Source organism: Vicugna pacos, chromosome 12, assembly GCF_048564905.1.
Source record: "Vicugna pacos chromosome 12, VicPac4, whole genome shotgun sequence".
In the NCBI taxonomy this organism is placed as follows: Eukaryota; Metazoa; Chordata; class Mammalia; order Artiodactyla; family Camelidae; genus Vicugna; species Vicugna pacos.
This window is the reverse complement of record NC_132998.1, coordinates 46783968-46809783: the sequence shown is the minus strand read 5'-3', so window position 1 is coordinate 46809783 and position 25816 is coordinate 46783968. Positions and strand designations below refer to the sequence as shown.

General features: G+C 38.2%; 1 protein-coding gene and 1 long non-coding RNA gene across 6 annotated transcripts in view; one reads left to right on the top strand and one right to left on the bottom strand.

Moving 5' to 3' along the window:
* Window positions 1-25816, top strand: part of SYT1 (synaptotagmin 1) — an 898755-nt gene that overhangs the window by 746834 nt on the left and 126105 nt on the right. For all 5 annotated transcript variants that reach the window (XM_072973351.1, XM_072973353.1, XM_072973352.1 and 2 more), the window contains one exon: window positions 25070-25254. In XM_072973351.1, the coding sequence (XP_072829452.1) occupies window positions 25070-25254 (185 nt within the window). The remainder of the gene's footprint in view (window positions 1-25069; window positions 25255-25816) is intronic.
* LOC140700242 (uncharacterized) overlaps window positions 1-25816 on the bottom strand; it is a 332718-nt gene that overhangs the window by 218683 nt on the left and 88219 nt on the right. The window lies entirely within an intron of this gene.

The following is a 25816-nucleotide window of genomic DNA, read 5'->3' as shown; positions in this document are numbered from 1 at the left end:
AGGCGTCTTTGCATAGCTATGTAACTAATGCATTCGCATTTCTCCCATTTACCAGCACTTTGGATTCACTGTTAGAAAGATATCAAAAGTTGCAAGCCAGCAACTTACGAGGTGTGACTTACCGAGTAGAAATGCCTTTCACATAGTTAGCTTTTACAACAGTGTTTTAAACGTTCTTGGCATCAGCAAAACGTCCTACTGCTGAGATATATAGGGTATGATGAAAAACAGCACACACAAACCCACTGATTCACAGCTCTTCGCTATGAGAGAAGCAATTTATGAGGCATTATTAAGGACACTAAGGTTATTAGCATCTCACTAGCAAAGGGAAAAAAAGTCATATATTCCCTTTACACATGGTAGATTGTTTTGCAACCACTTACAAATTGGCAGTTGATCATTCAGTATTTAATGAGTGCCTATCGTGTGTGAAATGACCTTCTAGAACACACAGCAATAGCAGTGGGGGAGAGCTGGAATACAATAGATGCTTATAGCACAAAGACATAGGTACTCAAAAGGCTCACAGACACACAAGACACACACACACACACACACGTACACACACACTCAAAGTGCTGGAGAACACTTTCCAGAGCAGGGGATTTTTTTAAAAAGCATATAGGAAACTATAGTAAAAACTATGAATTTACACTGAAGGAGCATACAGTGGCAAAGAAATGAGAGCCATTTTGGAGGCTGAAATTAATTCCTCTCGAGAAGGTACATTCTGAATTGCGTTTTCAGAAAATGAATGTCAATAAAGATCTTATTGGTTTAAAAAAAAATAGCAAAAGGTAGTCAGACTGGTTAAATCAAATTTTGAAAGTTCACTGAAGCAGAACCAAGCTCATTTGACCCAGCTAGCATCACAGGGCATTTTAATCCCGTCGGGGATGCCCCCCGCGGTAGCAGGTGCACTAGTCACATGAAGAAATTGGTGCAAGACTAACGACATTCCTGAGAAGATACTCAAAGTGAATGCTCCATTGATGGAGAGCAATGTGTTTATATTAAAAGACAGAATTAAATAGTGAGAGGAGGGCGATGGAGGAGAGTTCAGCAAAATTAGATTGCAGTAAAAGTATGTTATGAAGAAACAAGGACTAGGCTGAGGGAGAAGCTGGATTTGGCAGTTGATGGAGAACATCCATTGCACCTGACATTCTTAAAAAGGGAAAGCATACCTACTGGAAAAAGAAAAATTATTTGAATAAGAATGTGGAAGAGAGGTCTCTCTTGCCTCTGTGCTTAAAAATCATCACAGCAATTCAGGTATGAAATATCCAAAGCATGGACAAGTATGGTGCTTGTAAAAATGAAGAAGTCTTGAGTCCCAGAAATGCCACTGAGAGGAATTTAGTCTAATAGTTCCCATTAATTTAGTAATTAGCAAGTGTTTTACCTGAATCATCTTATTTAATCCTCATGTAATCCTATAACATAGGTATTATTTCCATTTGAGAAAGACTAACTTGCCGAAAATCATACAGCTAGTGTGTAGCCAAAAGGGGACAAAATTTTTAAGTGTATGACAAAAAAGATACCATGGAATGGGTAAAAGGAGGATTCAGGACGAGAGTGAACTTGTTATAAACAACACTCCTTCTACAAGTTTTTCCAGGAACGGAAAGGCCACCGCTGATTTTGTCTGATTCTGTCTGCCTCCCAAGATAAGTGACCTCCCAGTGTGACAGAGCTCTTCACTTCTGTTCTCACACACCCTCTACTGATAAATAAAATCCCAGGATGTAAATATAGTCCTACAGCTCCCATCAAGGGCTTCTCCGGAAGACTCAAGTTGAAGCCCTCTTAGATCGATCAACTCCCTCGAGTCATTTAAAGTATTTTAAATTTGAGAGTAAATCTCCTGTGGCATATCTCTGGAGATGGTTTTTATTGCTGCAGGAGAGAGAGTCTCTAATAAAATATTTAAGAATGAAACATTCCAGTCAGTGGCTTAGGGCAGTACAGTTGTGGTCATTCTGTTACAACAGCTCAGAGCTAGAAGAGCCTCCACACAGTTCATGAGCCTTCTTTCGGTGAAGCCCAACTCTCATCTGTCTACCTGAGGAGTGAATTTTTTGTTCCCTGGAACTAACAAATACACACCTACCCTGACTTGCACCTGTCTGTGTCCTAAAGCTCAAATGATGTCATCAGAATGCAGTTTTTCTCTCTTTTCAACCTTTAGCTTGGATTCTTTCCCCTTCTCCTTCCCTCCGAGGCAAGCATTCTCCACAGGGCTGCTGCCCAGCAGTCAAGGCTAACACACAGCCAGCGTAGCAAGCCGAGTATAAGTGACTGTTTCATTTATGCAACAGACATACGCTGAGCACTTACTATGGATGTCCCAGCCTTGCCCTACAGGTAGAGTTACACCAGCGTAACTGCCTTTTCTAGAGCCATCACCTGTTAGCACAGTTCCAGTCTAAGCCCTGTTTCACTGAGTTGCATCACATGCCCACCCACGGAGCCACCGTCATGCCCCCGTGGGAATGAAATGTTCTCGTTCACCAGACCTAAGACTTAGACCCTTGCTTAAAGCAGGGAAGACAGGATCAAGAACACTCAAGTCATCTTAAGAATGGAAAAGAGGAATTAGTGTGCTTCTACCAAACAACTTCGGAGGACAGGTTTTTAGTTAATGCTGCCAAAACCCAAGTTCAGGGGATTTGGAAGAGGAAGCTTCCCCTGAAAACAAGTAGAACTTGCTCAGATGAGGGAAAATGAAAATTGGAGGCAGACTGAGCTTCCAGGCTCACCAAGCCTGGATACCCCCTCGTTTACTCAATGAGCACTGGGAGGAAGACAGTCTTGCAGGAAAGAGTAAATTGGGTGCAGCCCCACTTCCATGGATAACAGCTCTCTGCAGTCATTGTCTGAGTATAAGGTTTATTTATGCATCGAATTGCAACATTTACCAATAGCTCTGGGTGACGGGTACTTCTTTGCAGGTGGAAGTTATGTTCAATCTTGTCTCACGCCAGGGGAGGAGAGCTCAAGCTATTAGTCACTGAAGCCTCAGGCTTCATCATTTATAAAATTTACTTTGGTCCTCTGTGTCATGGAAGAAAAACTGCCCCCCTGTGCTTTGGGAAAATTGATTCAAAAGTTGTTGTCTAATATACCGACTCCAGCTAACTGGACAGGAACTGGAAAAATAAAATTTCATTAGGAAATGCTTATTTTTTTCCAATGACGGTGTTACTGTTGGCAGTGGCACCTGTTTATTTTCTTTCTTAACATGCTACATGATAGATAATAGGTATGTGTTTAAAAAGCCAAATTATTAGACATTTATGACATAGTTAGAATGTTGATTTTGGTGCTAACCTGCCTAAGTTAACGTCATGACTCCAACGTGAAGGTTCTAACTTCTCTAAAACAGTTTCTCAGAGAATGAGAATAATAGTACATTATAAGATTGTTGTACATATTAAAGGTAGTAACAGATGTCACACAATGGCTGATAAACAGTTAACATTCCAGTAATTTCAGTCATCATCATCCTCATCATACTGAGGATGCCTTCTGCTGCAAGTAACAGGATTCTCATCCTAATAGGGACCATGAGTTCTGTGCAACAAGTATTTCTGGTCACCCCTCCTTAGGGGCATCTGGCATAGTTGCACTTCCTCACCCTCCTGGAGGTGGCGCTGTTCTCGGAGGTTAGCTTGTGGGTGAAAGCAGTAAGTGTCACTTCTGGGCTAGAACACCGACTCGGGTAGGAGACCGTCCAGAACTCTTCCTTCTGGAACCAATACAATCAATTTTGGAGATCACCTAATCCATCAACCCAGATCCTTGAGTGGCTACAATAAGAAGCCCTGCTGATGCACGAAGACCTCCAGCATGAGTGAGAAATCGCCTCTGTTATTTTAAGTCCCTGAAACTTTGGATTATTTGTCATTGGTGCATAATCAAACTGATGCTGACCGATGCAAGCAACTTACACAATGAAGTAGTTAAGTGTCTCAGATAAAATACAGTCTTGGGGTTAGGCAGTTCCAGCGTTGGTTTACAGTTTGAGGCAGTAACTCGAAGCTCCCCTTGGCCTTCTCTGTATAACAAAGGTGGCTATGCCTGCTCTGAACACCGTATGCATAGCAATCCCATTAGGAAGAGGATGGTGGGGAGAAAAGGCAAAAAAGGGGTCCTTCCCACTCAGTGCTCTCTCTCTTACCGGGAAAAATGTTTTTGCCAGTAATCTGCAGATTTCCCCTTAGACAGCATTGGCAGTACCAGCTCTTATGCCCAACTCTAAGCCAATGAGTGATGGAAAGAAAGGGTTTACAAAACAGACTTAACTCAATCATAACTCATCCCATAGCTCTGGAGGAGGGGCCGACTATTCTTGAGTATACTAAGCCCTGCATAATACCTCAACAAAACCAGTATTCATGTGGCAAAGAGTGAGGAAAAAGAGTGGTTGTTTGTCTAAGCAACTGAAAGTATCTGTCCCAAGAGAAATGGCCTTCTACAAGACTTCCTGTAAAACTGAAAGAGGACTTTTTAAAATGAGGTTCCCCTGTACTTACAGTGTATGCAGTTGTCCCCGAAATGGATCTCAGACCTTCTGAGAAGACACTGGGGTTTACTGGTCAATCTCCCTGCTTGCATATTACAATGCATATTGTGAATTTCTAAAGAGATTTGCTCAGCCACACCCAGTAATTTGGTGAACGCTGAAGTATGCGAATAGGGAGAATGGGTTCATGGATTATTTAGATTATGACTAGCCCAACTTTAATCAGTTCTTGAATTAAAATGTATGCCTAGAATACAAAATGAATAATGGTGTACCTTGTTCTAAGGCAGGAGATGTAGGAAGAGACAAGCTTACCAGAAGATGATGCTCTACCCTGTAACCATCCTTATGGCTTTGAAAAAAATCACACAATTTACAGTGTAAAAGTATGGGTTCCACTTAAAAGCTGGAAGATGGTGACCCCCATGTCTTTCCATAGCATGATCGTGCAGAACAGCAAGAGAAACAGCGAAACAAATCCTACCTTGTAGCACACATTTTCCTCACTAATATTTGCATTTCCCGTTTTCAATAGCACATGTGTATTTCATTGCCTCTGAATGTTGGACTGCAGACCCATTCAGTGCTGAAAATGGAGCCCAAAGAGGAATCTCAGACGTTGCTGGCCTGCAGAATCCCATATGCAGTCTGATTTTACTGTATCTGGGAAGGTTTTTTTTTTTTTTTTTAATTCTTTGCCATTGTGCTTGCTTTAGAATGGCATTTAAATTATAAAACCATTACCCTCTCAAGCATGAATGTCTTGCTAACACTTGTGATATCTGGGTTATTTGTGTAAGAATTACAAGGCTTTTACTAAATATTTTGATCAAGTCTAGTGATGGAAATGTATTTTTTTCCTCATGCTATAGTTCCAAGACCTTTTTAAAAGGTCGGTTAATAAACCCAAATCATTTTTTAACCAAGAGACCTCACTACTGTTAATAATAGATATCCTTTCAAAAGATTACTAACAATAGGAATCCTTTCAAAAGCTTAATGCCAATTACTCTGCCTGATGCAGAAGAAAAATGCTACCTCCCCAAATGCATTAATCTACATTTCTTATTCATCCTACACTTGAATTTTTGTCTCTGAGCAGCAATATTACAAAGCTTAAATAATATAAGGATACAGAATTTTCCCCTGTATATATCCATGAGTCATCTTTAAATTAACTTTAAGAAATCTCAAATCAAAGCTTGCTAATATAAACTTTAGTACCCTTTCCAGCAGAGACCATTTGACTAAACAAAAAAAGCTTCTAGCATTTGCTAGAAGAGTCTCTCTGTGTGGCCATAGTCAAGATAAATGACCTGGAAGATTTAGAACAAAAAAGACTACTCTGCTAAATTTCACCTGAACAGACATTTAGCAGCATGTATCCCAATTCAATTTTATCTGAAACTGAAGACAATGTATGAGAAGTTAGAATAAGGCAATCACTCACTTTCAACTTTGTAGACAAAGGTATATTAACTGGGATGTGGAAAACAGTCAACGTCTATCCTTCTAAAAATGTCGATCAGCTTGTGTGATAGCTGGACACTTGACTTTGATGATTAGCAGTCGTGTATAAAGGATGTGTTTGCCTCATGGCTAATGCTAACTACATCTATCATCTCGCCAGGGGTTTTTGCAATGAGGTCACACTTTGGGTGCAGAACAAACAGAAACCAGCAATCTGTCATCCTCCCACTGGAACATTACTGTTAAGTGAACCAAGAAAGAAAGGAAAGTATCTCACTCTTAACCTCAAATACTTTGGGAAACAGATGTTGGCATTCATCCTCCCTCCGATAGCCTGGGTTATAGCCTTGGAAGTGAAAATCCCTAGCTGTGTACATAGTGGGTCAAGGGAGTAGGAAGAAAACTAACTCAGATGTTTTAAAGATGGCTCCCAAAGACAGCTGAATCTTTTCCTCCGATGTTTAGCATTTTATTTCCCTAACGGCAAGACCACTAAAAGGAGAAAAAGATCAACTTCTTAGATGAGGAAGCAAATTAAACAGTTAATGGAAAAGGAGATTACTTTGTTTTGCTATGAAAATAAATGAGACATCTAATTCTCAGAAGATCAGCTTAAAGTACACCTTTGTTTTAGTTAGCCCTATGAATTGCATATTTAAGAACATTACTGAGTACCGATTGATTTATTTGGTTTCAAAATGTTTGTGACAGTGCTGGAAGGCAGGGTTTTATGTTAGTTTTGTTTTTCTGGCTTCGCGTCCTGTCTGACTTTCAGAGAGTCCAAATGAAATGGGAATGCCATCTAGACAAGGCATGGAGGTGGGAGGCACCTCAACTGCTTCACTTTTGTCGATCAGGATAGTCCCGTGGGGGACAGAGAGAGCGAGAGAGAGAGAGAAAGCTGAGCTCCACAGAACACACAGAGCCTGGGTTTCTGGGCATGTGGGCTGTCGCTGGGTAATCGGACAAACACATCATGTATGGTGCACTGATTACTCTGTGGTGGCTGTTTTGACTCAAACACATAAAAGTTCAAATTGCCAAGATTTCACTGTAATGGGTGCTGGGGTTCCCTTACGAATCAAGAGTTAAGTCTACAAAGTTCCTAAGAACCACTTATGCAAACGCATAAGGAAATGCTTACATATAAGGAATAAAAAAAATTTTTTTAATTAAAAAACACTTGATTTCATGCCAAGGTTACCTCTTGGGCAGAGAGGAGGAAATGCAATCAGAGGTGGTCATGTGTGCCCTCAGCACCTGTCCTCTTTTATTTCTTCTGCTTGGTGTGGGGTAAATGAACTTCACATTTTATTCCTTTTCACTTGACTTAAATTGTAATCATCATGTTTGAAAGAATTAAAGAAGTCCATGCAGTAAAATGTGAAGATTCGTAATGAAAAAAGCTGAACACAAAATTGCACGTACTGTGAAAGCAACTCTAAATGTACGTGCAGAGAGGAAGATGAGAGGTGGCGTGTTAAAGGAATAGAACTGTGAGACTTTTGGACGGAAATTGATGAGAGAGGTGATTTGAAAGTTTGGTGATCAAGAAAGGGAGAGTAGAACCTGTGGAAAATTGAAGCATCTCTCACATAAAACAGAGGAAATGTTTTGTACAATTCAGTTTAAATACTAGGATGTAACCTATCTGAACCTGAGCTTTTTCTTCCTCCGCTTCCCTATATTCACCCAGTCATTTTTCAGTCTTTCCATTAATGAAAAATATTTTTATATGCATATCTGGAGTTAAAATTCAGAATTCTACAAGAAAAGATAATTCAGAGCTCTAAATGTAAGGCAAGGTGAAAGTACATTCACAGTTTTTAAATATTACAAACACATTAACTGGCATTAAGTTGAATTTCCTATTTATTGCATATTCTAAATTTGACATAGTCTAACACCGTAGGCTTAAGGAGAATTTTTCACTTCTATCATAACTATGACATTAAAAAAAAAAAAAACATGTTTTATTTTCCAAAGGGACTTGACTGTATAGAGATATCTGAGGCAAGGAGAAAATACACCTCAGAAAGACATGAAAATACTTATTATTTCTATAGGCATTCCTAGCCAGAAAGCCAAACTTGCTAAGTCTAATTTGCAAAAAGGTTTTTCTCTGTTTTCATTTCACTCTTCCTATTTCCTCTGGCATTGGATTAATTCAAATGCAGCACGGCTTTGATAAAACTCAGGAGAACTTCTCATTTATCTACTATTGTCGTGTTGGATTTACTATATTTTGATCAATTTCAGTCCAGTTTCCTTAGTTGCTTTGAAATCAACAAGTATTCTAAATGACTATCTTGTCATGATTGGTTGAAGAAAATAAGCAGTTAGAGAAAAAGGCTATTTCACTGAACTTAAAAGAAAAAAAGAATTAAAGACTTTGTTGTTGTTCTCCAGCCCTTAAGAATACAGACCATCATATTATTACAGAATTCTGAGAAGATATCTTTACTGATGGCTGACTTCCTACACAGGCACACCAAAATGCCTTCAGAGACTGGCATACAGGTGTTTCCTCAGAGAGCCACAAGTACCATAAAGTTCTTTTTGATGTGATGCTACTTTAACAAGCAATTCAGATTTATGGAATCAAAATTACTATAATAACCATATTTTCAAATTGGCCCTAATACCCAGAAAGTGGCAGCAACTCCCTGTGCTTCATTAACTCTGGGCCAGTTAAAATGAACTGTATGGTAAAATTCTGCTGGGTTCTTGAAATCTTGTCTTTCTGATCTAACACTGTGCCTTGTGCCTTGGACGATGCTAACAGTAAGGACTTCCCCTTTCCCAGGTTTGAACTTTCTTGTGTGGCTGAGAGCCTTCTTGTAGCTTGTAAGCCTCATTTTCTCTACTCCACACATCTCATCAATGATCAAATACTCAAAACTTGGAATGCAGAATTCCTCCTATGTGAATATTAGATTCTTTTAAGGGAAAATTTTAAGATTCTGTTTTTCTAGAAATATTTTTTTTCCCCAAAGACCTAGGTCTCAAGCTATTCTGTTAAAGGGAAAAGGGAGTAATTTTATTAAAATATCTGATCATATTATGAGATCAAAGGACAGAGTCTTATCTTGAGGATCATTTAGTGAGTCCCTCTACCTGGAGACACTCTGCACACCTAAAACATATATATATATATATTTTTTTTTTTAATCTTACGGGATTTTTTTTTACTTTTTTTTTTTTTGAGGGAGGAGGTAATTAGGTTTTTATTTATTCATTCATTGATATGGAGGTACTGGGAATGGAACCCAGGACCTTGTACGTGCTAAAGCACATGCTCTACCACTGAGCTCTTCCCCCTTCCCCCTAAAGTATTTTGAACTGCTTGGCATGGCCCAGGGGTCACCTCACTGTTGGGACCTGAGCTGTGGGCAGCAGTTCCTCATTTCCATCCCCTCTCCCACGAGTCACTGTTCTTTGGGGTTACAAAGGCCTTTGAGCGCTCAGTAGTCTTACACTAGCATGCGGGTCTCTCAGACAACAAATGTACTTTAAAGTCATCTGCTCAAAACCCAGGGAGACAGTCTAAGTGATGGCCAAGCATGAAAAACAAAACTGCCTGCTAACCTCCATTGCCTGCAAGATTTAATGATCTATGCCAGAACTACTCGTTTCAAAATTCTTTCAGTATGTATCGATTCTTAATGCTAAGCGATTTCTACCTCTCAGGTCCCAATATTTTCAGTCTCTTTTGCTGAACTCTGTTTTATCTCACTCTCCCCTCTTGGAAAACAGAAAACAGGTCTTTAAGTCTCTTATAAATCTCACTGGCTAAGATTTAAATATCTTCTTTCTTTGATACTGAATTAACTCGAAATTATTTATATTTCTTCCAAGCTGTAGAAATTACACTGGGATGATTTTCTTTTCCTTTAATTTTTAAGAGAGGTGAATGGAGCCAGGTCTTTAGAGGAAACCCAGCAGGTTTCATATAGTTTTATTGCTTGGGTCTAATCACTTTAAATGTTACCCGGAAATACATTTAGAATGAGAAAACAGTAAATTTCAGAGAAGAAATGTGATCTCTATTTCTTTTTATATAAAATGGAAAAGAGAATTCACATTTATTAAACTTCATCTGTGTGCCAGGTGTTAGGTATGTCATCTCGTGGAATCCCCCCAGTTACTACTGTGGTGTAATCATTCCCATTTCTCACGTAGAGAGAGAAAGGCTCAAAGAAGAAAAAGACTCACTGTGCTTTGAACTCAGGGTTCTTTGATTCCAAACCTCTGCTCACTTGCAGTATGCCATGAGTTGAACTAGTTACGTAGCATTATAATCGATTTTCTGTGACTTTGCTGCTATTAAATCTCACATTCATTAAAATTCACACAAAGAACATTTATTTTAACTAAAAATCAAATTATATTGACATCATGCCAAAATAACTGCTCTATGAGAACAAGTAATCCAGCTCTTTTCCCACCTAGAAAGGTCAGACTCTTGGGTGCTGCTTTTTGACAACAAAATACTGCATCATTATGATTCAGCCATTTCAGAAACTTATTTTCCACTACTGACTGTTAATTATGATTCTGATCAGTTATGTTAACAAGACTTTTTCTCCTTACACTTTGCCTTGTTTTCCCCCCAAGGAGCATATTTTGTTTTATACCATAGTTGGATTTTTGCCTAGAAAATTACAAAACCACTCAAAATGAACAGCATTTGTCCCATCTTTCTGAAAAAACAGACGTGTCTCCTATCTAAGTCCTACCTCATGACTCTTCTCTGATATTTTTCCAGTCGTAGGTGTTAGTATCCGCAGTTGTCAAATCTTTGGTTTTGATGGGAGGGGTGCTGGGGTGAGGACTAGAGCCAAGATCAGTTTTCTGCACTGAGTATTATATAATCCTGCTCCGTGTCCAGTTACACAGACGACTGGAACTTTACAGAAGAATCTACTGCTTTAAGCTCATCTTAACCATTTTCGCATTTGTGTTTTTGAGATTGCACCCGAGATTCCCACCCGTACAGCCCTTAAATAAAACACCTGACGCCCTTCTCACAAGGTAGGAGCACAAAGTCGGATGCTTTCTCCACCACCTGCTGAGCACTGTGGCGGCTGAAATGGCTCTTCAATTCCTCTTCTCCTGGAAAAGTACTGTACCTCTCATACCACTTACAGCCTCCCTTCCCTGTCTCACCAGTTACATGGCTACTCAGGGATAATCAGAAAAAGTACCAAACAACAGCATCGCCCCAAAATAGCTTCCCCAAACTCTATACTGTAGCCTCCCCTCTCTCGACACACTGACATTATTACATAGGCAGAAAACAGCCCACAGACACAGAGTGAATGGAAAGGAGAAAACCAAGGCGCAAGGCAGCACCACGAGCTTCAAGGACCAGGAGTGGTGTTTAGAACACTGGGCTCGTGGAGGGAGTTGACCCAGGTTAGCGTAAACATAGGTCACCCAAAGCGCCCTTCACGGAACACGTTCCTAGTTTTGTTCTGTTTGTCTCAAATGCACAATAGGACTTCAAAGAGCACTGATTAAAGAGATGATTTAGTGCCACCGGTTGCCACTTTTAAGGCAGTGAGCTGTGCTTCTGAGGTTAGTGGGATGCTTTTTCAAGAGCAGATAGCGCTCTCCATTCATTTCTCTTTCTTCTCAAGATCCCTCCTCTGATTGGTTTTATGCTGAATGCACTGCTATTTTCTTCCTTTCTGTCCATCAATATTTAATTTACAGTCAACATCTTTTTCAGATAACAGTTTGACCTTTAGTCTGAAAGATTTACCCACATTAGTTGACTGAATTCTCCATTTTTTAAATTATTTTACTTAAAATCATTAAGATGAACTTCAAATATAAAATTTTATGTTGCTTGAAAGGCATCTGCCTAAGTATGTGAAGTAATGGATCTACCATCCTTTTTCAAAGAATCTTAAGAGGATGCTGGTCTAGCAAGATAATTCTATTCTTTTCTAGCCAATATCTGGATTTAGGGATCCAATAAGGATATGTGTCAACATTACAATATTTGCAGAGTGATCAGGTTCTTGATTTTGATGGTTACATATAAGTAAAATACTGAAGAAAAACAAACAAAAAAGCATAGCTATAGCTTCCATTAAGTTTCATAGCTTTTAATCCATAAAGAAAATCCTCTAGCTATTTACTATCTTACTAAATCAAATTAAAATATAAATTTCAGCTACTGTTTCAATTCTACTCAAAACCAAAAGAAAGCTGCAGGCTCCTAACGTTGCTTTCTTGAACATTATGAGCAAAGACAGACATTTTCTATAAATGAGTATGATGCTGGAATGATTTAAATAGCAATAGCCCAGAGATTGTGATCCTAGTTAAATTTAAACCCTATCATCATTGCTGATTTGACATAGGAATTATCAGAGATTGGATTAGCAGAAAGTGCTGGATGGTTCAAAACACTGACTTTGAGATTGGGTCATGGTTCCTTCCCAGAATCTTAGTCAGATCATCTGGCGTACTTTAGATCTGTCATGTACGAATGAGGATAACGTTATGTAAATGAAATAATAAACCCAACTGTTTCATAAATCATTCAGTGGAAACAAATGGTATAAGATCCAAGCTGGGTCTTCATAAAAATTGATCATTCTAATTCAAGTGTGTATGTAAATAATCACTGAATAGTAAATGCTGAATTCAAGGTAACTTTTCAGTCACTTAAAATACCTGGCGAGTTTTAATGCCTAAGTACTATATGACTGGGAGTGGGAACAAGTGAAACTTACCATTTTGCCAGTAGAAAGAGTAAAATCTTGCCACTAAGATCTTTACTGCTATATTAAAATGTGTACCTCCGGTCGTGTTAGCTGGGCTGACCAATTGTTAAAATGCAAAGTAGGACATGTTTATTTCCATTAGTACAAATTTAGTGTTATTCTAATGCTGCCTGCATTGTTTGAAAAACAGTCATTAGCCAGTGTGATTTTTGAAGGACTATTATTTATTCTCCCCCAAAGTTTGATTTATTCATTCTATTATTTACCCATGAATAGCTTGATCACTACCAAAATGCTTTGGCTTTCAGTTTTTTGACAGCAGTCTTTATTTTTGAATGTTACCCTGACATTCTGATATATTGTTAAGGCAGAACACACTGAGTATATTGGGAGCTGTATAATACATACAGAAAACTGCTTATGTTTCATCTTTTATCTATGTAACTTTCAGAAGTTGCTTTTTCAGCCAAGTTTTAAGCATTTTCAAGTTGTGAGATTTTAATAGGAATTGCTGGCAAATAATAATGAAAACTGACATTTAAAACTTCCCTTCGTATTATCCACCATTCTAAGTACTTCGCAAATCAGAAATTTACATATTACAAATCCGAGTTTCTCTCATTATCTCCTTGCTCCACCCACCTCCCACAACACAGATGGTGAAACTCAAGTTCAGAAAGTTTAAATAACTTGATCAGATTTATTTAGCAATTTAAGCGGCAGAACTTGGGAGTCAAGATCCAAGATCATTTTTTTAATCTGGCATTGCCCTGTTGTTACAATTATTATCAACAATATTTTTTGACAAATGATTTTCATTGATTTGGCATCAACAGCTAAAGATTATTTCAGTTCAAAGAAGCCTGACAGTAACGTACAAATGTGTTCACAAAACTGAATGCTTCTTAGCAGTAATTAGTCAATATTCGCTCACTTTTCAGTGTGGACACAAAAGACTGTCCGAATATATAGAAAGAGCATGAAAATTGAACCCCAAAGACCTAAATCTGATCCCAACTCTAATGGGAATTACATCACAGAAGCCACATTTCAGATCCTCAATTTTCTAATCCCTAAAGTGGAGACAATGATTATGTATTCTAGCTACTCCACCATTTGCCTTTTAGGGTCAAATCAGTTAAGATAATGCAAAAAGGTATCATAAAATGAAAAAACTGTATCAATGAGAAATTGAATTATTAGATACTGCAGGTGCTGGATATGAGAAAGAGAAAACCATATCAGCATTTCTAGTACAATTTTAAGAGATTCTTTTCAAGGGGATGTACAATATAAAAATTATTTAGAAAAAATAATTGACAGAAAAATGTGTCTTACTGCGTTTTCTATAGTCTACCTAGAATTTAAAAATAAGAGATACTTGCACAGGTTTTCTAAATAATCTGGAAAATTGACATATCTCGGAAGTTTTTAGCAAGATTTGATCTGTAGTATTTTTTTAATGTACTTTTTAGCTTCTACAAGGTGTCCCACAGAGCCAGGCCCTCACTATGTGGAAACGATATTTGGAAAAGACTTTCTCTACATCTAATTATTCTTTCGTTCGTTCAGTAAGCATTTAAGACTTACCACGTGCCCAACCAAATTGATACTTTATAGAAGGCAAAAGAAAGGAAGGGAATAGTGTCCTCACGTGGAAGAGACAGATCACCACTAGAAAACAAGGCTCAGTATGTAGTAACACAAGGCAGAGGCATAAATGAACGTGGATGACGGACAACATACAGGGTTCCTGAGTGGTGCTACTCAGGTAGACACTTGGAGGAAGTCTACTCAGAGTCATTTAAAGGAAGAAATAGCTGAGTTTGACAAAGAGAATAAAGGGAAATCTATATTCCTAGTGGAGATCTGAGAGCAACCTACAAAACCCAGCACGATTCGTGCAGGGCCTTGAGCCATGTGCTCACTGTTGCACCGCTTAGAAGTACAAGGTCTAAACAGAAGAGGGATAATATTTAAAAGGGGAAAAACAAACAGAGGGAAAAAATCACTAGACACAAGACTGACTGGCCTAGGGAAACCCCTTCCAAAGCAAGAACAGAAAATAAATCAAGGTTGGGTGAGGTTATAGCTCAGTGGTAGAGCTCATGCCTAGCATGCAGGAGGTCCTGAGTTCAAACCCCAGTACCTCCACTAAAAAAAGATAAATAAATAAACCTAATTACCTCCCCCTACCCCCTCCCTAAAAGGAAAATAAAGTTTAAAAACTCTATATATCACAACTATCTAGGAAAAAAAAATTTTTAAGCATTGAAAAAAAAAAATCAAGGATCATGGGAGCTATAGACAAGAAATGAAAGTTCACATCCAAGAACCAGGACACACAGGAAGAAATGATGCCACAGACTGAGCACTGGACAGGTAACACTGCCGTGGAGAGAAATAGATTGAGAGAAACAGGAAACAGTTGGGAGAGGAAAATTAGTCAGTTGGGTCAGTAGCCGCAGCAATCCACTGAATCATCAAGGAAAAATGTCCCATGGAGAGACAGACAAGCCAGCGGCTTCGTTTGCACTGTCTACCTGTCACTTTGTATACTAATGAAATTAATGAACCTGACCCTTCCCTCTCATGACTGAAAAGACTCGAACCTCCTGCTCTTCTTCGCTCATGCACAGCAGCCACACGGTTCTCCTGTCAGTACAATCAGATCTCTCCAAGTGACCGAGAATTCTAAAAATGTGTCATCTGCTCCCAGAATAATAAACAGGAAGTACAGGGGAAAACATCCTTCCCCAAAGCAGGTGATCAAACCAAGTGGCATTTTTGTTTGTTTGTTTCTTCTAGCCATGATAGAAGAGCACAGGGGATCAGGGAATATAGGGGATCAGAGAATCTATCTGCCCCTTTAGCTGATGTTCCTTTAGCATAACTGGATTTAATCAATAACATTAAATCGCTTAGTAAAGGAACAAGTAGCTACTCAACTATTGAATTATCCCAAAGTTACCAACAGCTGCCATGTTCAATTCTTGGAACAGATTTTTTTTTCCCTTGGCCAATCTTTGTCAAAGACAGAAACCAGATTAAAGTTGTTAACCTAATTCAAACATCAAAATCCAACCAAATATTAATTGGGTCTGAATCCAAAAGATGCATATTTTGAAGACTTCTCATACAAATGTCAGGAAAGCCGGTTTCTCCTAAGGGAAGAAAAACCTGAGACCTAATTCCTTTTTCGTTTTGAACTTAGAAATCAAAACTCAAGTAAGACACGCTGCCAGTTTTTCAGGATAAGTGGATTTCCCTTTAACCACAAAACTGTGTTGTCCACAGCATGATTGAAAACTGTTACAAACTTCCAAAAGCTTCAGAACTCATTAGCCCGCAAATCGCCTTCATCTCTGCCAGCCTACTGGCATCCCTCTGTGTTTGCCAACGCATTTCTCCCTGGAGCCCGCTGACAACACACTGCTGGGTTCCTGAGCCTTATCTAAATCCTCTGGCAGTCGTGCAGGGGGCTTATCTCTGCCTGAAGACCCAACATCAATTTCCATGTCCAATTTCAGACATTTCAATGTTGGGAAGATGTGGATGACTTTGCCTTCTTGTTGAAAGTAGACTATTATTATAGACATTCTATAAAATTAATTATTTGATTAATACCTGTGCAGATAAAATGACCTTCAGTCAACTCACTTCTGTTATCAAGACTGATCCTTGCGTTCAGGAAGAAACGTCAATAACCTTAACAAGTTATTCAGGAGGGCCTGTGCATTTGTTCAATAGCACAGCACATACTAAAATCAGATCAATGGAGAGAGGTTCTGGTAAAAATTTATCAATGTATAGGTTGCGATTTTGTGTATATCAAAGCAATGTCATATTTTACTGAAGTTTCTTTGTGTTAACCATTTTTTAAGCATATACAGGCAAAGAGACAGATTTCCTTTTTCATTAAATTTTCAAGTTTTTAAAAGTGATTCTAAACTAGCGCTCATTTGATAAGTAGAATGAGATTGCTGTGACTACGTAGAATTAAAATCTAGCAAAGACCGCGTTTAATTTAGCAGTTAACATGTGTTGTCCACAACTGCTTCATGTACAGTAATCAGATCTGCCCAACTGGACTGTAAAGTGATTATTTCAAACTTGTTTACAATTCCTCCAATGTTTTGAATATGACTGTTAAGTAGACATTCAAATGGGTAAGTGAACGAATGAATGAGCCTCTCCTTCCTCCATTACTGTTTTTCACACAATCCATTCACCTTAAAATCCACCAGTAGCTGACTCAAATCAATAGCTTGGATCCTTTTTACAGCGTATTTATACAGTCACATCTCCCAATTTGCTTTTTTTTTCTGTCAGGGGCTCATATTCAAAAGCTAAACAGAACTATGTTAGAGAAATGTCAAAGGTGTTCTTAAGAAGGTAATTCTGAAGGCTATTTAGGGAAGGCTACATGTGTTTACTTCATATAAATATCTTTTCACTTACATGATTAAAAAAAAAAGTAACTAATGTAGATTCTCATTAAGTCCATGTCTTATTGAGAGCTTTAACAAGGTGTCACTGAGTGATAAGTTAGATTAAAGTGATTCCTAAACCCAGAGGAAAGAAGGAAAGGAACAAGGAAGAAGAAAGAAGAAAGGAAGGAGGTGGGCAGACAGGAGGGGAGGAGTCAGGAAGGAAAGGAGGGGAAAAGAAAGCCGGAGTCCCCAAAATGCTGTTTGCACGGTGAGGCAGGCAACGCTTCACAGCTCACCCCCTCCATGACCTTGAAGTCTAGGACCCTTTATCTCGCCCTTCTCTAACCTGCCACCCACAGAGCCCACCTATTCCACTCAATCCCATGTTTAATGCCGTATTGCCTCCTATCTCTTCATTTTTCCTGGGAGGTAATCTTCATAAGCTCCTTGAGGAAGGGAACCATCTCTTCTGTCTTCTGTTTCCCCCACCACTCCCAGCACAGTGTAGACACACAGCAGATGGCCAAGATGAAGTAAGTGATTAACCAATGACCAAATAATGGAATGCATTTTCCCTAACTCACTAATCTTGAATTTTTCTCTGATGCTCCATGAAAGGAGTTTTTAATTCAGAGCCCAGTGGTCTTCCAGACCCAGGAACTGTCATCTCCACAAGGATACTGCACACTTCCAATTACGTGGAAATTTAAACAAAAACACAACACACACAGGTATATGTTTTCCCATCAAGAGCCCATAACTTTTGTCCTATTTTAAGAGGAGAATATAATTCAAAGGAGGCTTAGAACTACCATTCTGAAGAGTGAGGAAAAAGTAAGTTTAATACCCAGAAGCCAAGAACGCATGGTCTTTGAAGCCATTTCATTCTATAATGAGGAATTCTTCATTCTGACCATGAAGGGTTAGTTTAATCTTAACCCATGTTCTGAATGACTTCATACATTTCAAATCTTGCATTTACTGTTCTGTCTCCAATGACTGGTAGTGAGTATATTAATCCACATATTTCCAGAGCATTTTTTTTCTCTTTGCATCCTGTAATTTAGAAAAAGCTTTAAAATGCAAGCCTTATTTTCTTTTTTTGCCCATTTCTAAAAAATGATTATCTGTATGTTTTTAAAAATTACTTATCAACAGTCTAGAAGCAAAGCTTTGAAATACACATTATTTTTCCTCCCAGTTAATAGCAAAACTATTATTTTTCTATTGTACTCTGCATCTTGCATCAATGTATAGTAATCGAGAAAGATGGGTTGTTGGGGTAAACCTAGAAGTTGGCAAAAATCGTCAGTAAATTTAAGAATGAAGATTATAGATAACTTACTTATAAAATGAATTACACAGACTTTAGTGCAGGGCTGAGGCACTCGTATGACAAAATAAAGTTATGCTGAAGCTAGAAAATGTTTGAGGACATTGCTGAATTTTGGGTGTGGCCATAGCAATGGTGTTACCTATGTCACCTTGAGGCTCTTGGCTGAAATATCAAGGACTCGTGCCAATCGACCACCTTACATTTCTCCAAGGGGAAAACGCAGCTCATCTTGTGAAAACATTATGGGTTTAAGGTTGTGTCTTAATATGATGAATGGGAATGGAATGGCGATAACTCCGAATGCGATGACCTTGAAAGTGAATTCAAGGCAGAAAGACTCAAATCAGTAAATTTTGCCCTCAATTAAACCTTGAACCCCATAGCAAATCCACCAAAAGTTTGCCGGCCTAGGAAATGGTAGTAGCTGATCGTGACCAGGAATGAGGAAGGAATCAGAACCAAGGACATGGGATCGAGTAGGTTACCTGTCAGAGGGTGGTGTACCTCAGAGACCGGCCAGTCCACTCTTCCTTGAGCCCAAGAACATGGGGATGTGGGTTTCTTTCAAGCCGTCTTAACATTTCCTGAGCACCATTAAGCGGATAGTACTCAGTCAGATGTTTTAGAGAAGGCGAAGAACATCTTTTTTAAGGGAGAACTCAGAACTAGGAAGAGCAGGGAGCAGGGCTCCTCTCAGCCTTAGGGCACTTCATACCAATCAGAAAAAGCTCCTCTCCCCAGCTGCTTGTTCTGTATGTCTGAGGTACAACGCATGTCTGATGAATAGACTTCAGATATGGGAGGGAGCATCACGTTGACACACAGGGCTGCTGTCAGTAATGCCAAGATTTTCCCTTCTATAAACGTGACACCCTTGGTCTTGGTGAGGCTTTCATCTTTGATTTCACCATCCATTAAAGAAAAGGATATTTCTTGCTCTGTTAAAGACAGTAATATTTGGAGTATCTATTTTTTTTTCACAAGTATATGTCAGGGCCCCTTAAATAAATAATTTAAGAAATGTATTTCATGTCAGAACTCCCTGGGGGAGGAAAGGATGCTTTTCAATTTGATAGTTACATTTTTACTGTAGAAAGAATATTTACTAGTTGAGTTCATCAATAAATGTACCCCCAGAGCTCTAAATTTGTCCACAGGAATATATTAAACCACGTAGTTTCCATGTGAAAATGGACCATATTATGTTCTGAGGACTGGGCTCAGTAAATATGAGAAATTTGCTCCTCTTAGAAAAAGAAAATTAGACCTAGCTTTTCACACCTGGGAAGTCAATAGTGAGTTTCGTGATTGCACAAACCATGCTTAGTGTCGTATCCCGACTTAAGAAAGTTGCCCGACACATAGATGTTCAATAAATATGTGTTTGATTAAATAATTACTTTTTAAACTGCCTACTTCCCATGAAACAACAGCCTCTCTCAATAAGGGAAAATAGTTGTGCAGGGTTCCCCACCCTCCAACAGAAGACCAGCTACTGAAAATTTATTTCTAACTAGTTCCAAATTATTTTCATTGTGCTTGCATTAAATACCAGGGTTCATGTCATGAACCTACGAAGAGCTGAGTTTTGAGTCAGCAAGAAATGAATTTCATGTATAGGAAGGAGTTTATTAAAATACCTTTTGCACAGTTTTACAGATTTTATTTTTACATAATGCATCTTTTTTATACTAGTCTAACAAACCACCCTATGTATTCCACGTGTAGTCACTATTTCCCACTGGGAGAGACTGGGAAATTTTAGCAAATATACACAATATTTTTATTTAAAAATCTGTCAACACTAAGTGAAACATGTTGAGCCTTGAAAAATAAGCACCATTTAAATGACTAAAGATAAAGAAGAATAGCATTTCCAAACAGAAGAAATCTGCTTTAGAAAAAGATGAGGGTAGAACTGAGCAAAGAACAATGAGATATGCAGTCTGATGGGACTACAGGTGGGTGTAGGGGAGCGTAAGAAAGACAAATAGGGACAGTGGGCCAATCACAGAGGACTGTGAAAGCTATGCACAAAATAATTGAAAATTATGCATTAGACAGTTTTGCCTGATGACAGTGAATGGTAAATGGTAAAATGGAAGAATACATAATTGATGGGAAGGGAGATCAAGTGGGAGGTAATGTCAGACCCAAACCTTACAAGTCAAAATAGATTTAAATTCAAAAACATGAATGGAGTCCTCAAAAAACTAAAAACAGACCTACCATATGATCCAGCAATCCTACGTCCTGGGTGTATCCAATGGGAACTCTAATTCAAAAAGACACATGCACCCCAATGTTCATCGCAGCACTGTTTACAATAGCCAAGACATGGAAACAACCTAAATGTCCATTGACAGATGACTAGATAAAGAATTTGTGGTATATTTATACAATGGAATACCATTCAGCCATAAAAAAGAAAAAATAGTGCCATTTGCAGCAACCTGGATGGACCTAGAGATTGTCATTCTTAGTACAGTAAGCCAGAAAGAAAGAAAAATACCATATATAACTCATATGTGGAATCTTTAAAAAAAAAAAAAGGACACTATGAACTCATCAACAAAACAAACAGACTCACAGACATAGTAAACGATCTTATGGTTACTTGGGAAAGGGGGTGGGATGGGATAAATTTGGGAATTTGAGATTTATAAATGTTAGCGACTATATAAAAATAGATTTAAAAAAAGTTTCTTCTGTATAGCACAGAGAACTACATTCAATATCTTATAATAACCTTTAATGAAAAAAATATGAAAATGAATCCATGTATGTATATGCATGACTGGAACATTGTGCTGTACACCAGAAATTGACAGATTGTAATTGACTGTACTTCAATTTAAAAAATAGATGAAAATAAATAAATACAATAAATAAAATCCCTTCCCAAAAAATAGACGTAAAAGAGTGTAAAATGCATCAAAGAAGAAATGCCAAGACTTGCTGATCTGTTGGATTTCGGAATTAGAATTTCCACCCAGTGTCCAAGAGGCAGGAAATTACAGAAGCACTGACGGAAGCCACATAGTTGGTTTGGAGAACTGATCTGAGAGGACGGTGAAAAATTCCTAGGAAATGATTTATAGGCAGTCGGGAGCAAAGCTCTAGAGTACAGAAGAAGAGACAGAATGAAAACTAACCTGAAAGTTTAAAGCCTGAGGAAGAATGCTCAACGATGAGTGAATGTGAGAATGATCAAGGAGCAGAGAGCCTTGACTAACAACTCCATCTAAGACGTGGGACTGGGGAAGGAAAGAGCAAAAATGTCAGAACCGTAGACGGAGGTGCAGGTAAGGGCAGGAGAAACAAAAGCAGAAGTAAATTTCAGGGAGGAATATACGATCAAGATTTTTTTTCATACCATTGACAATGTAGTTTGGGTTTAGCCAAAAGAAAACCACTAAGTTAAAACAGCAGAAGCAGAATTGACTTTGACTCAATTCTTACGTTATCTGTTTACCTTCAGGTTGAACAATACCTGAGATTAATTCATTAACCAGAAGAAAAAAACAACATTTTCAATGGAGAGTTTTTATATTACTCTATTACTTTCTGTTGAAAGGTCTTTAAGTTAAATGTTAAAATTCATGTTATAAAATTCCACTTAATGATATTTGAGTAGCAGTAATAATAAGCTGATAGCTTTCTGCCAGTAGCAATATTTCACTGAGCCTATTTTTGATTGAAACCTATAGTTTATATTAAAGAAATCACTCTTGGCAGCATCTTGTGCTGTTATTTATTTTCTCCATTTCTGTTTTCAAATCGAAAATGTCCTATTAAAGAGGCTTCAAAGCTAGACGAGGATATTTCCATTGCATACATTTATAATAGGCACATTTGTAACCTAATGATGTAAAAACCTATTTGAATTTCTCCCACTATTCAATCTATGGTTTTTCCTCTCTATATAATTTTTCCTTTGTTAAATTGAAGGGATAATGAACAAAACTTCTATGAAGATGACATGAGATAATGTATGAAAAGCTATAACACAGCTGCTGGCCCATAAGTGGGTCTTCAAAACAATTTTAGCATAATCCAAAATATATTTCATGAGATTTGGTAACATTGAAACATATTCTATAAATACTACAAAGTAATGATATTGTGAATGATGTTTCTTACTAAGCTTAACCAAATTTTAAATATTTAATTGCTCTACAAAATAGAGTAAAATTTTTCATGTGAAAATTCTATGCAAATAACTACATTTAATTTAAAATGGTGGTTTTTAATTAACTATTCAGTCCAGCTTTCATATGGGTACACAAAATGATAGCCTTAGGCTTTTTAAAAAATTCTATCTAAAGGGGCCAGTAAATTGTGAGGACATTTTTGCTAATTTCATATATGCAATATAGCATATTCCAAGTTAAAATTAAGCTATTCAAAAGATCAAGTGAAAGCAAATCTGCAAGACAGCAGCACGATAAGAAATCAAAGTCAAAAATAAAAGTTTTTCAGTGGTTGTAATTCACCTTCGAGTTTCACTATTTCAAATTTCTTCCTGTAACCCTTTGTTCCTCTCTAACTCCTTTAAATATTCCTGTGCTTTCACCGTCTATTTTCTTTTTGCGAAGTTGTCACATGATCTCTGTCTTGTCCTGTGTAATTTAAGAGACTTATGTAGCTTTCTGAGAGACTATCACACCGTCCCACCAGGAGAGTAATTGACGAGGCTCAAAATGAAGGGTCATTATTAATACTGTCTCGCTTGCAATGAATACATAGGCTCTCTCGTTCATGCATGACAAGGTTTTAGCTAGATCAAAAGAGGAAGAAGCTTTTAAATGAAGTATTACGAATGACATCATTGGTTACATAAGCTTACTTTCATTTACATGTTTGAAAAACAGGATTGCTTCAGGAGATTAGAGAACTGTAAGAAAACATGTCTTTGGGTGTGGGGTTATCTGTAACTTTCACACAAATATTTCTTGGACTGAAAACACGGCTTCAGAAGTTATGGTTTTCCGTGACCTTGGGTTAACATCTAGTAGTCTTCCATAAGCTTGAACCGTACACGGAGTAAGTGGTCTGCACTAGGGAGCTGTGCAGAGAGAGCCAGGTGAGTGGGTTTCTCAGGTTGGAAGGGAGGTTAATCTTTAAGTGTTTTTGCTTTATCAGAGTACTCCTGACTTGTGTTCAGCCATCATTGACACTAATGATGTTTATGGAGCTAGAAGAAAGCAGCACTTTTTCTTCCCATTTCTGTGCCCAATGTCTGTTTTGATTACAGCCGGCCAATCTACTTCTTGGGATTAATCTCAATAGTTGAATAATTACTTTCTAGGCAAAGTGAAATCCTCCGTGAGTCCATAAGACCTTTTTTTTTTTTTTTAATAAGCACATGTCAGGGATGCCAAATAAGAAAATAGGTTTACAAGTTGTCCAGCTACTAAAAGTAATGGGAAAAAGCGTTTGAATAGATTTATCTATCTATACGTGCTTTATTAAACAGACCCCGTAAATTTGAAGTCTCTGCTCTTATCTAAAACATTTTCTCTTCCTCCTCTCAATTTCTTAGCATATCCAAATTCCTCTCACTGTATTCATCACTTTCTTTTTATGTATTTATTGATGTGCATAATAACCAACATGTGCTCTGAGATGTATCACTCAACACTTAGCCTTATGCCCTGAATATAAAATACAGCTAATATTAATTGAATTCTTGCTATGTGTTGGATGCCATTCTAAAATTTTTAGTATATTAACTCAATCTTGGAAAGAGATGAAATGAGTACCATGACGATCATCACTTTACAAGAGAAGGAAACAGAAATCCAGCACAGGTAGACAATCTGACTGGTCACCCAGACTGTAAGTGGCCAAGCCTGCATCTATGCCTGGTTTTGTAACCACTGCCCTCACTGCCCTGAGTGGTTAAATCTCCCCACGATCGATTTTCAGAGCACCAAGTTCTTCCGAACCTTCACTCCTGTTATGATTTTACTTTTGTTTTCCTGTTTATTTGATTAATGTCTACCCCTTCCACTATGCCCAGAACATATTAATAGAACCTGCAGTTTTTGACAGATGAGTAAGAGCAGCTAGTATTTATTAAGTTTTTGCCGTGTGCCCAGCACTGCATCGTCTTTTCATCTTCAGAAAGACTGAGGTACCTACCAATTTACCTCCACTTTAGAGATGAGTATACCGGAGCAGAGGGAGGTTAGGCAACTTGCCAGAGGTCACACAGCTAGGAAGAGGCAGGACCAGGACTGAAACTCAAAAGCCAAATTTGAGAGGTACACTTGGAAGAAATGAAGGAATGGATTAGTGAAAATCTGGCTTGGAAGGGGCAAGGAAACCAAAAGGGAGGAGATGACATTTGATACACCTGGAAGGGCGAGGTGGAAAAGATGGAAACACTCCAGGCAGAGGAAACAGCATGTATAAAATAACACAGAACAGTGTGCCTGGAGCACAATAAATACGAATGAAGGACTGAATAGCTTCATAGCCCATGAATGTGAGGGGGTTTGTGTATGTAAATGTTTTATCACTAACAGTCTTGCACATTTTTTTCTTTCAGTGCCACCATGGGCCTTAATTGCCATCGCCATAGTCGCCGTCCTTTTAGTCCTGACCTGCTGCTTTTGTATCTGTAAGAAATGCTTGTTCAAAAAGAAAAACAAGAAGAAGGGAAAGGAAAAGGGAGGGAAGAACGCCATTAACATGAAAGATGTCAAAGACTTGGGGAAGACCATGAAAGATCAGGTATCGTGTTCATTCCATGTTTCTTCTTCAATTATTTTACTGAAAATTTGAAAATAGATTATTTTATGCCAGATCAGTACCGAAATAAACAATATCTGGACATGTGTCATTGTTGCAGGAATGCTTTGCAATCCTTTCAGTCATGAGTCAACCTCCCAAATGACAACGGAAATGTGTAGTTGGGTTTTCTGGTCTCATCCATGACCATCAGGCCATCTTGGCAGGTTCACCATATTGGAATGATACCGGAATATTCTTATTACATCTGTTTAGCCTGTCTTAGTAGTGTTTAGATCTAGAGAAACAGAATAAGGAGTATTTGAGTGTTCTCCCTCTTGGGCAGAAAGAACATCTTTCTAACACCATCACTGATCGTAATCACTGTTAAATGAGTCTTATAGCTGTTTATCATGACTGATGGAAGTTACCATTCCTATATAACCAACCAGCTCCATTACTAGTGCTTAGGAGTAGAGAGGTATAGAAGGGAAGGAAGTCAAATCCGAGCTGGTTCTAGAGAACAGAGTAGAATTGCAAGGCAAAATTGTCATTGTTCACTTAG